The 18,214-nt window shown below is 48.7% G+C and overlaps 1 protein-coding gene across 1 annotated transcript in view; it reads left to right on the forward strand.

Annotated features, from left to right (window-relative positions):
• Positions 1-452: 452 nt before the first annotated feature.
• Positions 453-18,214, forward strand: part of LOC146058576 (uncharacterized) — an 84,748-nt gene continuing 66,986 nt past the window's right edge. Inside the window, exons 1-11 of the mRNA XM_083170855.1 lie at positions 453-679; positions 3,364-3,506; positions 3,740-3,916; positions 4,170-4,281; positions 4,669-4,769; positions 4,885-4,957; positions 9,812-9,912; positions 10,069-10,138; positions 10,485-10,585; positions 11,492-11,561; positions 15,318-15,392. Coding sequence (XP_083026981.1) covers positions 3,387-3,506; positions 3,740-3,916; positions 4,170-4,281; positions 4,669-4,769; positions 4,885-4,957; positions 9,812-9,912; positions 10,069-10,138; positions 10,485-10,585; positions 11,492-11,561; positions 15,318-15,392 — 1,000 coding nt within the window. The 5' untranslated portion in view covers positions 453-679; positions 3,364-3,386. The remainder of the gene's footprint in view (positions 680-3,363; positions 3,507-3,739; positions 3,917-4,169; positions 4,282-4,668; positions 4,770-4,884; positions 4,958-9,811; positions 9,913-10,068; positions 10,139-10,484; positions 10,586-11,491; positions 11,562-15,317; positions 15,393-18,214) is intronic.

Genomic DNA, 18,214 nt, shown 5'->3' on the forward strand with positions numbered 1-18,214 from the left:
TGTTTCTGTGCAGGGTAAATACTGGCTGCTTTATTTTTAAACTGCAATTTAGATTTCAGTTTCAACACACCCCACCCAAATGTAACACACAAATCTAACTCTCTCTGCACATGTTACATCTGCCCCACCTGCAGCGCACATGGTTTTGCCCATTTTGAAAATAAATTTGTACTGCGATCAGATCTGAATAAGGGCCCATGAAAGTATAACTTTATTAGCATGCATGCACACACCCATACATGCCGACACACGCATACTCACCTATGCTGACACGTAAGTAGTTAGTAAGTGGCTAGTCTGGTTATACTCCTGCCAGCTGTGCTGCTGTGGGCAGCAGAGAACAATGGAAACATAAGACAAATAAGATATAAACCTTTCTTTGCCTGACAGTGGCGGCCATTTTGTTGGCTACCTTTGCTACTAGCAGCCTTTAGTTTTCAGAAAGATGGCCGCCGCCCCATGCGTCCTACAGACATAAGTTACCAGTTCTGTAACAATAATTATACACTTCGTGGGAATTGTAGTTTAATGCCGCCTTCTTGTGGACCGGGAAGGACTACAGCTCCCATGAGCCCTTGCGGCGCTCTGGCGTACAGAGGAAGTGGAACTAGGTGTTACTGTGCGGAGTGTCGCGTAGTGATTGTCCGTCAGCCGAGGACACTTCCTGCTGCAGGGTGAGGTACTGTATGAGCTGATGTTATTATTATCATGCAGGAGGTACACAGTGCAGGGGGGATTCATAGTGCAAGCAACCCCATCCTGTGTCACATGGCAGCTGGCTGGGGCCAGGGTTATACATGGTCAGCTGTTATATAGTGCAGTCCCCCCACTCCATACCTCCCAACATGACCCTCTCCAGGAGGGACACCATGCTCTGCTCCTGGACCTTCTTAATGCATGATTACCTTCATCTGTGTTAAACAGGTAAATTACTAAGAAAGGTGCTTCACTACAGGTGCTGGCAATCATACATTAATAGAGAAGTGCAGGAGCAGAGCAATGTGTCCTCCTGGAGAGGGTCATGTTCGGAGGTATGAAGTGTGTCATATCATCTGTTGGGGCATTACAGTGTGGCATATTATCTACAGGGCAGTATGGATCTTGTAATGGTTAGCATTACTGCCTCACAGTGCTGAGGTCATGGGTTCTATCCCCACCATGTGTTATATATACGGGGCAGCACGGATGGTGTAATGGTTACATTACTGCCTCACAGCACTGAGGTCATGGGTTCTATCCCCACCATGTGTTATATATACGGGGCAGTACGGACGGTGTAATGGTTAGCATTACTGCCTCACAGCGCTGAGGTCATGGGTTCTATCCCCACCATGTGTTATATATACGGGGCAGTACGGAAAGTGTAATGGTTAGCATTACTGCCTCACAGTGCTGAGGTCATGGGTTCTATCCCCACCATGTGTTATATATACGGGGCAGTACGGACGGTGTAATGTTAGCATTACTGCCTCACAGCACTGAGGTCATGGGCTCTATTCCCACCATGTGTTATATATATGGGGCAGTATGGACGGTGTAATGGTTACATTACTGCCTCACAGCGCTGAGGTCATGGGTTCTATCCCCACCATGTGTTATATATACAGGGCAGTACGGATGGTGTAATGGTTAGCTTTACTGCCTCACAGCACTGAGGTCATGGGCTCTATTCCCACCATGTGTTATATATATATATGGGGCAGTACGGATGGTGTAATGGTTACATTACTGCCTCACAGCGATGAGGTCATGGGTTCGATTACCACCATGGCCCTGTGTGGAGTTTGTATAGTCTCCCCGTGCTTGCGTGGGTTTCCTCCAGGTATTCCGGTTTACTCCCACAATCCAATAATATACTGGTAGGCTAATTGGCTCCCAACAAATTAACCCTAGAATGTCTGTGTGTGCGTGTACATGTGGTAGGGAATATAGATTATAAGCTCCACTGGGGCAGGGACTGATGTGAATGTTCAAATATTCTCTGTAAAGCGCTGTGGAATATGTGTGCGCTATATAAGAAACTGGTAATAAATAATAATAAATACAGGGGGCATTACCGTGTGGCATATTCTCTAGAAAAGTCACCTAAAACGTAAAGCTTTGTGCCGCTTGGGGCGCGAGTTGTCCGATTAACTTCATACTTTGCATGGGCTCTCAGAATAGCAAAAGGAAAAAATAGAGGATGTCCCATTGATTTTTTGGACCTTCAATTTTAAGGGACACTCTAGAGGCGGGCGGGGGGTTTGGTGCAGAGGATGGCAGCCCAGGCAGTATCCCCAACAGGCAGAGAGTGTTTTCTGTAGTTGCTGCTCGCGTGTGCCGGGCTGCCTTTGTCCATGCCAGCCGCTTTCCCTCCCTGCCAGCTAGGGATCCTGGGGCATTTTTTTTAAATCTTGGGAATCGGGATTGAAAAATGCTCATTCCAGGGATTGAAATCCTGGGAATTTTGGGGCCAAATCCCGGGATCTCGCTGATCCCGAGCCAGGGATTGGCCACCCTGTCGTTACAGATGCCCGGGAGCCGGTCCTGCTTACCGAGTGCCTAAATGCCGCACATCGGACGAGCAAATCCTCCAGCCCTCCGGATGCCGGCGATTGTGCAGCGAATCCTAAACAGGATTCGTTGCGCATATTGAACGCCAGCATTGAATACTGGCCATAGACGGTGGTCATCTAGTGTCCTGTGACATAGGGAAGTGACAACTCCTGTTATAGCAGCTTTATATAATTAGTATTATAGTCATAATCACCTGATAAATCATAGGATGCTAAGATAATGGGGGTTATTCTGGTTCACTCCTGGCAAATTCCTTCTTAGATGGACAAATCCATGCTGCACTGCAGGGGGGGGGGGGGGGCAGATGTAACGTGCCAAGAGAATTAGATTTGGGTGAGTTATTTTGTTTCTGTGCAGGAAAAATACTGGCTGCTTTATTTTCACACTGCAATATAGATCTCACTTTGAAGAAAACCCCTCAAATCTAACTCTATCTACACAAGGAACATCTGCCCCACCTGCAGTGCACATGGTTTAGTCCATTTGAGAAGGAATTTTCCAGAAGGAGTGGTGGTGGTGGGGGGGGGGGGGGGTGGGGGGTGTAAAAGTAAAATGGCTGGAGTGGAAGAGCTGATGGTGCGGTGATGTTAGAGGAGGGTATATGAGGCCTCCGAGCTTCTGTTACACCCAGGTGCTGCTGGGAAATCCCATAATCCCCCACATTACAGATGCCGTGTAGTGCAGCAAGTGACTGACACTGATGTCTTCTGTGCCCGGAGTAGATGAGCGATGCGGCTCCCTCTATGTGGCAGAGACTATGGCAGCAAATGACCTATATGGAGCTGACATTGTATTCCCTTCCCTCAGGAGACGTCACCTGAAGACCAACCATGGAGGTCCTGGTCCTGGAACATATCCGGCACTCGCTACTGACTGACAGGAACAAAGACCTGATCATAGACAAGCTGCTGAGCCTCACCATGGAGATTATCTGTCTGCTGACGAGAGAGGTGAGAGGCGCTGAGCAGTGGCCGCCAGGAATTGTGGGTAGGAGCAGGCAGATGCCCTCTGTGTGTGTGTCTCCTGCCTCTTATGGGTACAGCCATATATACAGCACAGTCTTTGTTACACAGAGATGGTGCAGAGCTGCTATCCCGTCTATATACAGCTGGGATTACTGTATATGTGGAGAATACTGTATTATATACACAGGGCAGTGTCTTACATATTGGTGCTCTCATAGGATTTCATTGTTGTGAGAAAGTCGGGGGACCAGGTGACAGACATCAGTGGCCGTCCTGTGCCAGACAGAAGCAGCTGCACACAGAGCCCAAACACAGAGGCTCCGCCTCGTGCACCAACAGAGGAGAGGAACCGTATCCGGGCACCTACTGAGGTACATCACAGAGAGACAGAAGAGGTGAGCGCTCTTATTGTACATATAGCTGTATATTTCCAGGGAGAACGCTGAGTTTAATGTTGTTGTATTATAAATGCTATAAGGGATTTGATTGATCACTGATTTATGTTGTACTATAATGTAACAATACTGATATCACTGGCCCTCTATAATCCTTGACCCATCGTCTCCTATGGTGCCCTGCAGGGGAATGTATTACACAATACTCCTAGGTGTGTGGGTAAGTCATGTAACCAGCTCTCCTATGCTGCAGGTGCCTGGGAAGTGTAAGGATATGGAGGTCTCGTTCTCTGTGACAGAGTGGGACTATTCAGGCGGACACAAGGACGATGTAATGGACCCTCCGCAGCTGCCTGACTCAGTGGGTAAGAGAACGTCTGTCATGGGTTGTGTCTGTATCCTGCACCATCCAGTCACTTCTCCCCGCCCCTCTCCCAGGTGATTGGCTGTTACTGAATGCGGCAGATTGGCCCTAATTGGCCTCCATCACTTTGCATGTGGGTCCGAAGCGACTGCCAATTCCAGCCGACATCTGACCACCGTCTATCGGATGTTGGGGCTGGTGGAATGTTGGATGACACATTCTTCCCCCAGTGTCATGATGACCCTCGGGAGGTGACATCCCACCCAGATACACGTAACGGTGCAGGGCTGTTACTCCCGACACCTAGTGACAGGTCCTGTGCAGTGATATGTGCTGCTGTTATTACTAAGCATTGCTATATGGCTGTCATTGTCTGTTCTCCCCGCAGGTGAGTGTAGCTCTAGAAGCCCCCCAGGACGATGTGAGACCCCTCTGTATTCCCGGCATCATATAAAGGAAGAGGACTGTATTCTCATAGAGGATGATCAGGTAGCGGGACTGGCTACATTATCTCTTCTGTATTATGTTACTGTCATATCCTTATCCTGTGTATCCTTCTGGTATAGACGCTCGGTGTAATAATATCTCTGTCCTTGTATGACAGGATGAGCCGGGACACAGGATGTATCACCCGCAGTGTAAGGAAGAGGAGCCGATCCCTGATCCCAGCAGCTCAGGTGAGACCGCAGCGGGATTGGGTCACATGACTGATACATTGCATTACACATTGGATAAGTAAAGGAAAATTGCATGTACTGTGGGGCCTATGGTAGCAATGGATTATTATATTACTGATTAGTGTATCTTTAGCTGCTGCCAGTGTTACAGGTGGTGACGGTGTGTGCTAGGAAGGGGAAATAGGTTCCTCATACTGTTATTCATACTGCCGGTGCCCGTTGCTCCTGCTGTCAGACCTCCAATGACCCGGGGACTGCCATAATGGTGGGCAGCCTTTCTGCATGAGACAGCAGTCCGGAGGTATGGCAGATACAGGTCTCTCCTCACACTGGGTGTATGGAGCTGTGGTAAGCTACGCTCTGCACCCGGTCACTGGGCTGGCACACATAAGAGCATAGGGGGCAGGTGATGGGTGACCTCAGTCATCTTCCTCACTCAGCTCTGACAGGAGACATTGTACCGCTGCAGCCTAATTCCTGTCAGTGTATGTAGTATCAGTGCTGAGCCAGAGGAGGGGAGGAGCCTAATTCCTGTCAGTGTGTGTAGTATCAGTGCTGGGCCTGAGGAGGGGAGGAGCCTAATTCATGTCAGTGTGTGTAGTATCAGTGCTGGGCCTGAGGAGGGGAGGAGCCTAATTCCTGTCAGTGTGTGTAGTATCAGTGCTGAGCCAGAGGAGGGGAGGAGCCTAATTCCTGTCAGCTGTATGTAGTGTAGTCAGTGCTCGGTTTGAGGAGGGGAGGAGCATAATTCCTGTCAGTATATATCGATGCGCTCTTTGACCTGTAGATAACCCCACTATCCACTACGCATGGAGTTGATTTTATATAGTCTGGCGAGCACAGTAATCCGCGTCGCCACGCTTCGGGCTCGCACTATATAAAATCAACTCCATGCGTAGTGGATAGTGGGGTTATCTACAGGTCAAAAATCGGATAGCATCGATATATCAGGCGCCGTGAAGCTACACAAGTACCGGAAGTCCTCCCCTCCCCACATCGCTATATTTACTGTAATGTAATGCTCTGTATCCATTACCCGCAGGTGGGCGCAGCACTATATATCCAGCAGACCCCTGTGAGACCCCTCTGTACTCTCCGGGCTGTATATAGAATAACTATACCTACTGTAATGTAATGCTCTGTATCTATTCCCCGCAGGTGGGCGCAGCACTATATATCCCGCAGACCCCTGTGAGACCCCTCTGTACTCTCCGGGCTGTATATAGAATAACTATACCTACTGTAATGTAATGCTCTGTATCCATTACCCGCAGGTGGGCGCAGCGCTATATATCCCGCAGACCCCTGTGAGACCCCTCTGTACTCTCCGGGCTGTATATAGAATAACTATACCTACTGTAATGTAATGCTCTGTACCCATTCCCCGCAGGTGGGCGCAGCGCTAGAAATCCCGCAGACCCCTGTGAGACCCCTCTGTACTCTCCGGGCTGTACAAAGAATAACTATACCTACTTTAATGTAATGCTCTGTACCCATTCCCTGCAGGTGGTGGCAGCGCTAGAAATCCCGCAGACCCCTCTGTACTCTCCGGGCTGTACATAGAATAACTATACCTACTGTAATGTAATGCTCTGTACCCATTCCCCGCAGGTGGGCGCAGCACTATATATCCCGCAGACCCCTGTGAGACCCCTCTGTACTCTCCGGGCTGTATATAGAATAACTATACCTACTGTAATGTAATGCTCTGTATCCATTACCCGCAGGTGGGCGCAGCGCTATATATCCCGCAGACCCCTGTGAGACCCCTCTGTACTCTCCGGGCTGTATATAGAATAACTATACCTACTGTAATGTAATGCTCTGTACCCATTCCCCGCAGGTGGGCGCAGCGCTAGAAATCCCGCAGACCCCTGTGAGACCCCTCTGTACTCTCCGGGCTGTATATAGAATAACTATACCTACTGTAATGTAATGCTCTGTACCCATTCCCCGCAGGTGGGCGCAGCGCTAGAAATCCTGCAGACCCCTGTGAGACCCCTCTGTACTCTCCGGGCTGTATATAGAATAACTATACCTACTGTAATGTAATGCTCTGTACCCATTCCCCGCAGGTGGGCGCAGCGCTATATATCCCGCAGACCCCTGTGAGACCCCTCTGTACTCTCCGGCTGTACATAGAATAACTATACCTACTGTAATGTAATGCTCTGTACCCATTCCCCGCAGGTGGGCGCAGCGCTAGAAGTCCCGCAGACCCCTATGAGACCCCTCTGTACTCTCCGGGCTGTACATAGAATAACTATACCTACTGTAAAGTAATGCTCTGTATCCATTCCCCGCAGGTGGGTGCAGTGCTAGAAATCCCGCAGACCCCTGTGAGACCCCTCTGTACTCTCCGGGCTGTACATAGAATAACTATACCTACTGTAATGTAATGCTCTGTACCCATTCCCCGCAGGTGGGGGCAGCGCTAGAAATCCCGCAGACCCCTGTGAGACCCCTCTGTACTCTCCGGGCTGTACATAGAATAACTATACCTACTGTAATGCTCTGTACCCATTCCCTGCAGGTGGGCGCAGCGCTAGAGATCCCGCAGACCCCTGTGAGACCCCTCTGTACTCTCCGGGCTGTATATAGAATAACTATACCTACTGTAATGTAATGCTCTGTACCCATTCCCCGCAGGTGGGCGCAGCGCAAGAAGTCCCGCAGACCCCTGTGAGACCCCTCTGTACTCTCCGGGCTGTATATAGAATAACTATACCTACTGTAATGTAATGCTCTGTACCCATTCCCCGCAGGTGGGCGCAGCGCAAGAAGTCCCGCAGACCCCTGTGAGACCCCTCTGTACTCTCCGGGCTGTACATAGAATAACTATACCTACTGTAATGTAATGCTCTGTACCCATTCCCCGCAGGTGGGCGCAGCGCTAGAAATCCCGCAGACCCCCTGTGAGACCCCTCTGTACTCTCCGGGCTGTACATAGAATAACTATGCCTACAGTAATGTAATGCTCTGTACCCATTCCCCGCAGGTGGGCGCAGCGCTAGAAATCCCGCAGACCCCTGTGAGACCCCTCTGTACTCTCCGGGCTGTATATAGAATAACTATACCTACTGTAATGTAATGCTCTGTACCCATTCCCCACAGGTGGGCGCAGCGCAAGAAGTCCCGCAGACCCCTGTGAGACCCCTCTGTACTCTCCGGGCTGTACATAGAATAACTATACCTACTGTAATGTAATGCTCTGTACCCATTCCCCGCAGGTGGGCGCAGTGCTAGTAATCCCGCAGACCCCTGTGAGACCCCTCTGTACTCTCCGGGCTGTACATAGAATAACTATACCTACTGTAATGTAATGCTCTGTACCCATTCCCCGCAGGTGGCTGCAGCGCTAGAAATCCCGCAGACCCCTGTGAGACCCCTCTGTACTCTCCGGGCTGTAGATAGAATAACTATACCTACTGTAATGTAATGCTCTGTATCCATTCCCCGCAGGTGGGCGCAGCGCTAGAAATCCCGCAGACCTCTGTGAGACCCCTCTGTACTCTCCGGGCTGTACATAGAATAACTATACTTACTGTAATGTAATGCTCTGTACCCATTCCCCGCAGGTGGGCGCAGCGCTAGAAATCCCGCAGACCCCTGTGAGACCCCTCTGTACTCTCCGGGCTGTATATAGAATAACTATACCTACTGTAATGTAATGCTCTGTACCCATTCCCTGCAGGTGGGCGCAGCTCTAGAAATCCCGCAGACCCCTGTGAGACCCCTCTGTACTCTCCGGGCTGTATATAGAATAACTATACCTACTGTAATGTAATGCTCTGTACCCATTCCCCGCAGGTGGGCGCAGCGCTAGAAATCCCGCAGACCCCTGGGAGACCCCTCTGTACTTTCCGGGCTGTATATAGAATAACTATACCTACTGTAATGTAATGCTCTGTACCCATTCCCCGCAGGTGGGCGCAGCGCTAGAAATCCCGCAGACCCCTGTGAGACCCCGCTGTACTCTCCGGGCTGTATATAGAATAACTATACCTACTGTAATGTAATGCTCTGTACCCATTCCCCGCAGGTGGGTGCAGCGCTAGAAATCCCGCAGACCCCTGTGAGACCCCTCTGTACTCTCCGGGCTGTATATAGAATAACTATACCTACTGTAATGTAATGCTCTGTACCCATTCCCTGCAGGTGAGCGCAGCGCTAGAAATCCCGCAGACCCCTGTGAGACCACTCTGTATTCTCCGGGATGTATATAGAATAACTATACCTACTGTAATGTAATGCTCTGTATCCATTACCCGCAGGTGGGCGCAGCGCTATATATCCCGCAGACCCCTGTGAGACCCCTCTGTACTCTCCGGGCTGTATATAGAATAACTATACCTACTGTAATGTAATGCTCTGTATCCATTACCCGCAGGTGGGCGCATCGCTATATATCCCGCAGACCCCTGTGAGACCCCTCTGTACTCTCCGGGCTGTATATAGAATAACTATACCTACTGTAATGTAATGCTCTGTACCCTTTCCCCGCAGGTGGGCGCAGCGCTAGATATCCCGCAGACCCCTGTGAGACCCCTCTGTACTCTCCGGGCTGTATATAGAATAACTATACCTACTGTAATGTAATGCTCTGTATCCATTACCCGCAGGTGGGCGCAGCGCTATATATCCCGCAGACCCCTGTGAGACCCCTCTGTACTCTCCGGGCTGTATATAGAATAACTATACCTACTGTAATGTAATGCTCTGTATCCATTACCCGCAGGTGGGCGCAGCGCTATATATCCCGCAGACCCCTGTGAGACCCCTCTGTACTCTCCGGGCTGTATATAGAATAACTATACCTACTGTAATGTAATGTTCTGTACCCATTCCCCGCAGGTGGGCGCAGTGCTAGAAATCCCTCAGACCCCTGTGAGACCCCTCTGTACTCTCCGGGCTGTATAGAGGAAGAGAACAGGACAGTGACACAGGAATATCAGGTAGAGGAACCTGCTCCGACCTCTCCTCCTTGTACATCCGCTTCTCACAGTGCAGGATATTGTGTTATTCCCATGTCCCCGCCCTGTGTGTGAGTCCTATAGTCCCGTGTAACGTGTGGGTGGGACACGTATGTGACACATGTCCTTGTATGACAGGCTGAGCCGGGACCCGTGATCTATCACCAGCAGTGTAAGGAAGAGGCCGTTCCTGCTGAGATCAGCCCAGGTGAGAGAGACAGACGCTCTGGGGGTACAATATTGCTGTATGGGGGGATATGTTATTACTAGGAATGTGGGGTATACAGTATGTTACATTACGTATATGTCATCCCTGACCGTTCCCTGGTCCCATCACAGTAAGTGTAACAGTCTGTGTTTCCCGGTCGCTGGTGACTGCGGTGCTGCAGGAGAACGGACCATTAGCCGGGAGTCGGGATACGGTGGTTTTTATTTGCATGACTTTGGTTCTATGTTACTCCGCCATATCCGTCACTATAATGTGTTTGTATAAATTGTAATGCAAAAGAAGAACTCAGCCGACACAGATACATGTGTGTGCCCCTTCCCCACAGGTGGTTGTAATCCTACACATCCCGCAGACCCATATGAGACCCCTCTCTATACTCCGGGGTGTATGGGAGAAGAGAACAGGATGATCAGCCAGGATTATCAGGTAGGGGAACCCGGTCTGACCTCTCCCAGCTCTGCTTCCTCACATGTCTCACAGTGAAGGATATTGGGCGGTATTCAATGTGGATTTTGGCGATGTGCAGCGAATCCTGTTTAGGATTCGCTGCACATTCGCCACTGCTCGCTGCGTTCCGGAGCCTTGCCGGCTCCGGTATTCAACGAGTCGGGGTTCGCTGCCCCTGACCGGCGAATTTGAGCTCCTGCGGCGGACGCCGCAGGGAGCCTGAGTACGGTGGCAGGCAGGGAGATGGAAGTCTCCCTGCCTGCCCCAGAACGTTTGTGGGGGGGAGGTGGGCTCCCTGGGAGCCAGGCAGCACAGCTGCCCCACGGGGGTGCCAGCAGGGGACGGGTATATTCGATACACTCGATCATGAATATGTAATGATCGGGTGAAGTGAATATATGAATATCTAATGTGCGGCTCGGCTCCGGCCCCCTGCTGGCTGGTCTGTGTAAAAAAAAAAATATATATATATATTTTTTAAATTAAATATATATTCATGTGCTTACAGCACATGAATAAAAATAGCATGCCCCTCCTCAGAATAAAATTCCTGATTTTTTGACACCAAATGTAAAAAACAAAACACTTTATTTTAAAAGTTCACATTCCACTTCACCATAAAAAGATAGCGATTGCTACTCAGTGAATCATGGCGAAAAAAAACTTGAAATGTATTCGCCATCTGGTCATTGAATAGGGTGATTTACCGTTTTAGTCAGAAAATCGCCTTACAGTACAAAATCGCCATAAAAACCTGGCAAATCAGCCTCATTGAATACCGCCCATTGTTTTATTCCCGTGTCCCCATCCTGTGTGTGTCCTATAGACCTGTCCTGTGTAACATGTGGGTGGGACACATATGTGACACATGTTCTTGTATGACAGGCTGTGCCAGAAGAAGGGATGGGTTACCAGCAATGTAAAGAAGAAGCCATCCCTGCTGAGATCAGATCAGGTGAGAGAGGCTGACATACAGACAGTAGTGTCATACAGGTGATACACACAGAGGTCTATGCTGCTGAGATCAGATCAGGTGAGAGAGGCTGACGTACAGACAGTAGTGTCATACAGGTGATACGCACAGAGGTCTATGCTGCTGAGATCAGATCAGGTGAGAGAGGCTGACATACAGACAGTAGTGTCATACAGGTGATACACACAGAGGTCTATGCTGCTGAGATCAGATCAGGTGAGCGAGGCTGACATACAGACAGTAGTGTCATACAGGTGATACGCACAGAGGTCTATGCTGCTGGGATCAGATCAGGTGAGAGAGGCTGACGTACAGACAGTAGTGTCATACAGGTGATACGCACAGAGGTCTATGCTGCGGGGATCAGATCAGGTGAGAGAGGCTGACATACAGACGGTAGTGTCATACAGGTGATACGCACAGAGGTCTATGCTGCTGAGATCAGATCAGGTGAGAGAGTCTGACATACAGACAGTAGTGTCATACAGGTGATACGCACAGAGGTCTATGCTGCTGAGATCAGATCAGGTGAGAGAGGCTGACGTACAGACGGTAGTGTCATACAGGTGATACGCACAGAGGACTATGTGCTGGGATCAGATCAGGTGAGAGGTCTCCAGCGAAGGTCACTATATTGCACAGATTTTATAAATCAAATCAAATCTTATTTGTCACATACAAAAATCATACATAGTACAATATGTAGTGAAATGCTTATTATACTACTGTCCTACATTACCATAGATCGGCTGAGTAGGAGTGTAGAAAAAATGTGTGGGGTAGGTCTAGAAAAAGAAAAGAAAAAGTCCCAGAACAAGGAGGTCTGTGGGAAGAAGCTTCTTCTCATTCGCTCTGTTGGCCTTCAATGAGCGGTAGCATTTCCCTGACAGAGAGAAGAGTCCATTGTTGGGATGGCTGAGGTCCTTCATTATCTTCCTGGCTTTGGTCCAGCATCGCTTGCTCTATATAGTGTCCAGGTCAGGCAGCTCGATACGGATGGTACGCTCTGCCGATCACACAACCCTCTGGAGAGCTTGTCTGTCATCTTTGTGCTGTTGCCAAACCATGCCGTGATATTTCCTGTCAGGATGCTCTCAATGGTGCAGGAATAGATGGTTGCCTATCCGTACCGCCTGCGGTCTGTCTGTCAGAAAGTTGGATATCCAGCAACACAAGGATCGGCTGAGGCCCAAGATCTCCAGCTTAGTGGTAAGTATGGAGGGGATTATTGTATTAAATGCTGAACTATAGTCAAAGAACAGCATTTTTGCATAATTCCCCCTTCTGCTGTCCAGGTGGCTCAGGGCTTCATGATGGAGGTATGCAATGGCGTCCTCAGTAGATTGGTTAGGACGATACGCAAACTGTAGCGGGTCCAGGGTGGATGGTAGAGAAGACGTGATGAAGTCTCTGACTAGTTGTTCGAAGCACTTCTCACTACTGTGGTAAGGGCCACTGTTCTTGGGAACCGGAACAATGATGGACTGTTTGAAGTATGTCGGGTTGATACATTGATCCAGTGAGAGGTTGAATATCTCAGTGAACACTGGAGCAAGCTGGTCTGCACAGGTCCTCAGGTCCCGACTCGTAATGCCATCTGGTCCTGCTGCCTTCCTTATGTTTACTCTCGTGCTCTGAGATGATGAATTAGTTTGCCACTCTGGTACGCTCCACTAGTGGGCCACCCATGGCTCTGTTTGTGCTACCACTGTTAGTGTTGTGAGCTGCAGTCTCGAAGCGAGGAAAAAAAGGAGTTTAACTTCTCAGCCAGAGAAGCGTCTGCATTCACTGATCTGGAAGATGGTGTTTTGTAGTCCGTCATAGTTCTTAGTCCCTGCCACAGACTCCTAGAGCCGTTCTGGTAAAGTTGTGACTCTAATTTCTCACAATAGCCCTGTTTAGCCTCCTTCACTACTCTGCGTACGCTATAGGATGCAGCCTTATACTCTGACATGTACCCACTGGACTGAATGGGGTAAAAATCTCTTTTCGACATGGACAGACACAAAAGATCAGTCGCTGGTGGGGGATGGGGGACGATAGTTTGAGTTGGGAGGGTAAAACTGGGGACAAAGGTCCTGCGCCTGTCACTGCTCTTAGATTATTTTTATTCTTCAGGACACGTCAGTGGCCACAGGCTAACAATGGGTAGTTGGAGTGGGAGGAAGCTTCCAGCACCCAAGAAGTTAAACTTCTTCTGCTTCCCAGGCAGACCAGGCCCCTCCCCTCCTCTACCCCGCCTCCAGGCCAGGAAGCTCAATTTTTTTTTTCGGTGCTGTCAGGAGTCACACGCACCATAGAGAGGGGCAGCTGTATGCAGTTTTCCTTTTTATTTTTTACTTTTACACTGACTGGGTCAGTGACAGAGCAGCAGCGCAGGTGGTCTATCAGATACCAGCACTGCTGCTCCACCACCCGAGCTAGCTGCTGTATCACACATGGGGCTTGTTGCAGGATCGCCAGGCTGTGCTAAGAAGCTGACGGCTGGTACACCACCCACTCCTGCTGGACCATCAGGGAGATTTGTGTGTGGGCAGTAGCAGGGGCAGCCCGGCCAGCGCCGGATACCTGCCGATATACTGGTGCTGCATGAGGCAGATTGCTGACTACCATTGGTTAGTGAGGGAAGTGGGCTTTCCTCACATAGCCACTCCCCTGGGGACAGGCCGACATCCAACAGTAGAGAGCCTTGGCTTGTCATCCCTTTACCTCTCCTCCAAGGACAAAGGTTACAGAGTGTGCTCCAAAGGGGCAGACTAGATGGGCCAAGTGGTTCTTATCTGCTGTCAAATTTTATGTTTCTATCGGACTCTCTCTTTAGCCCTTCTCAAATGGACAAAACCATGTGCACTGCAGGTGGGGCAGATGTAACTTGTGCAGAGAGATTGTTTTGGTTGTGTCCTTTTGAGAAGGAATTTGCCTTTGCCAGTAAACCAGAATAAGGGCCTTTGTCCTTTTACAGGTTTCTAAAGAGGGGATGGCCTGCTAAGCAGAAGATTGCCCGCTGGCTTTGCTCTGTCATCAGGCAGGCATACTTGGATGCTTCCCTCCCAGTTCCTGCAGGGGTCCAGGCTCATTCCACTAGGTCTGTGGATGCGTGTTGGACTGTTAGGGGTGGTGCAACAGCTGAGCAGATTTGCAAGGCGGCGACTTGATTATCCGCCAATACCTTTTGGTGCTTTTATGCCTTGGATACGTTTGCCTCCCAGGACTCGGGCACAGGTGCGTCCCCACCCGTAGGTGGATGCTTTAGGGCGTACCAGCGTTGGCCTGTGGCCCCTGACTTTTCCTGAAGAATAAAATGAGATTTATGTATTACCTGTTAAATCTTTCTTTGAGGACATCAGGGGCCACAGGGATCCCTCCCTGCCGCGCCTGCTTTAGTTACTTTACTGTTCTAGTTACCTAGTTCCTCTGTTGTGTGAATTAGGATGTGTTTCTGTGCGGTGTTTCTCTTCTTTCTCTCTTGTCTCCTGCCTTGGCTTGTTAAAAAAACTGAACTGCCTAGCCTGGAGGTGGGTTAGAGGAGGGGAGGAGCCTGGTCTGCCTGGGAGGCAGAAGGTTAACCTCTTGGGTGCTGGATGCATCCTCCCACTCCAACTACCCAGCATTAGCCTGTGGCCCCTGATGTCCTCAAAGAAAGAGTTTTAACAGATAAGACAAATTTCCTTATCAATGTGTTCTGTCTCTGCACACGTGTATCTATGTGTAACATTGGCGTCTTATTGTCATACACAGAAGCCGAGGCCGGTGTAGAGCTGGATGCTGGTGACCATCAGGAGCTGCAGGAATTCCTCCCAGAATCCAGTGCAGGTCAGTGCTGCTCGCTCTCCTATAATGTGACTTGTACCAGACTGCCCTATATCACATTGCTGGACAGAACGGGAGGCCATAGACTGTGCCCGGCGGCTGTTCTGGGTGTGAGCCGGTTCTATGGCTGCTCTGTAATATCTTGGGGAATAGATGTGTGACCTTCGGCTCTCACCCTTCCACACAACGTCACTCAGCTCACCGCTACGTGCAGGTTGGTTTTCCAGGTCATCTCTAGGACGTCACCCACATAGAGATATTTGCATGCCCGACTATGAACTGGAATCTCACACCAGACCCTCATTGGGGATGGAGAACAGGCAGGGGAGGCCCATTAGGACATGTAATGATCTTGATCCTTGTTGCAGGTTGAGGGTGGTTGTGCTCCTACTGGCTGTGCTGGGGAGGCAGCTTGTGGTTGCCAGTAGTAGCAGACAGTACTGAAGGGGATGGCCTTTCCTATGGCGCGTGTACAAAAGGGCCGCTGGGATTTGCTTCCTCCGCTGTGTAATACTCCAAGGGTGCTGTCCCAGCTGGAATTTACTGAACCTGCGGCCAGCACGCCAGTGGTCAGTATTGTTATGTGCTGCTCTGAGTACAGATTCCACCTCGGACAGGTTTACTCCCAGCATGCACTTCCACGCCTCCATCACTGGCTCATCAGTGGACTCTGTCAGAGTGGTCTCAGAAACAGCCGCCCTCTCCCACTGGACCTGGGAATACTTTGCTGCTTCCAGAATTTTGCATCACATTCCAAAGATAATTACAATTTTTGGTACAAAACTGATCAGAAACCGTAAAAAACATTTTTTTAAATAAACCGACAGAACAGCTTCAGTGTAATATTGCTAATGATGCCATAAGTAACGTTCCCCATCACAGTGACCTTGATGGGGTGTGAGGATCATTTGAGACAGCACAGAACACTGCTGGACATGGGCCCTTATTCTGGTTCACTAGCAAAGGCAAATTCCTTCTCAAATGGACAAAACCATGCTGCACTGCTGGTGGGGTAGATGTAACATGTACAGAGAGAATGAGATTCGGGTGAGTTATTTGGTTTCTGTGCATGGAAAATACTGTCTATTTTATTTTTACACTGAAATATAAATCTGGCTTTCAAGTAAAACCCCACCCAAATCTGACTCTCTCTGCATGTGTTACATCTGCCCCCCTGCAGTACACATGGTTTTGTCCATTTGAGAAGGAGTTTACCTTTGTGAGTGAACCAGAATAAGGGCCAAGGTGTATACACGTTGCTGCATCAGCCGTCATGGTAACCAAAACAGCAGCAGCGGAGTGGCCAGACACAGGTTTGCTTCTGCTGTAGGCAGTAGGGAGGAGATGATGGGGAACCGTGATTGGGGAAGGTGATGCACAGGGGGCGGGAGGGATCGATGAAACAATGTGTTCACAGAACACTTATTTATCCCTGAATAATTGTGAAGGAAGAAAATGAAGGACCTGATATTCATACAGTGGATTTCAACTGAGGATCTTCCATGCAACCCAACTTGCTGAGATCTACTGTAAGTCACGTTAGAGCTACAAATAGGGCCTCACCATCAAAGGACAGGACTGCAGCATAGCCACCAAACTGGACAGACATTTTTGGGTACAGAGTTCTAAAACTCTGATCACATGCCAAATGTTGGCTTGATGCTGGGTGGTGGCATATGACACTTAAACTTCAGATATCTAATGCAATCAAATCAAATCAAACACTTAATCCCCTCTGGGGATCTGCCAAAAGTCATACGTGCATTTGTATCTCAATTGGATTACTGCAATTACTCTACCTTGGTCTCCCAGCAATAGAACTGCACCAATTACAGCTGGTACAAAACAGCTGCCAGGCTGTTACCCAACCAACATCGTTCTAGCCACATAACTCAGATTCTCTACTCCCTCCATAGGCTGCCTATAACATGGCAAATCCTCTTCAAGATCAACTTACTGCGTTAATAAGCCTTACATGACCAAGGCCCAATGTACCTGACGCAGCTTCTGATTCCATACTGTCCCAGCAGAGAACAGTAGATGAAGGACTTAACAGTACCTAGGATCTCCCGTAATTCATCTGAGGGTCGAGCTTTTAGCCATGCGGTTACAACTTGATGGACAAAACTCAAGACTTTTTCCTGTTTTTAAAACACAATTTTTCTATTCTTTATCACAACCTATAATATATATTTTTTGAACTACCAATGAGTGTACTTTAGCACTAATTTTAATAACAAAATAATAAAAGTTCAATTTTAGGAATTACTTTTTCAATAGTGGGTCAATTTACGGAAGTGTCACTTTGAGTGCACCCTTTTCTCTCTACCAATCCTCTTTTTTTGCTCTTTATAAGCTTATGAAAATTAGAGATGGGTAGCACCACCATATAATGAAAAGTTGGTAAAAATATACAAAAAAATAACAAAAGGATAAGTGATTACCTCCTGTAATTTGTATAAAAGGAAAACTCGGTGCAGAACAAAAACTTCACTCCTAAGAAATTGCATTATACTGAGTTCTCTAGCTGTGGATGAAGAAGACCAAAGAGGGGAAGAACACGTAAAAAGACACTGCTACGAATGATTTATATTGTATCATCTGGTACTGTATCACTGTATTTTGTAAGGATACTCGCGTTATATACACCTTTAACACTGAAGGCGCAGCTGTGTACCATTGCTATATATTTTGAACTGGCCACATCAGAAAACGGGGCTTTTTGAGACTTTCTGCGGCCACTTGGATGGTTTTTATAAGTTTGGATTATGGTTATAAATGATATCACTTTATAATACACTATATTTAGTATAAGAAACAATATT

This window comes from Crinia signifera, chromosome 2 (genome assembly GCF_055691185.1).
Source record: "Crinia signifera chromosome 2, ASM5569118v1, whole genome shotgun sequence".
Classification (NCBI taxonomy): domain Eukaryota; kingdom Metazoa; phylum Chordata; class Amphibia; order Anura; family Myobatrachidae; genus Crinia; species Crinia signifera.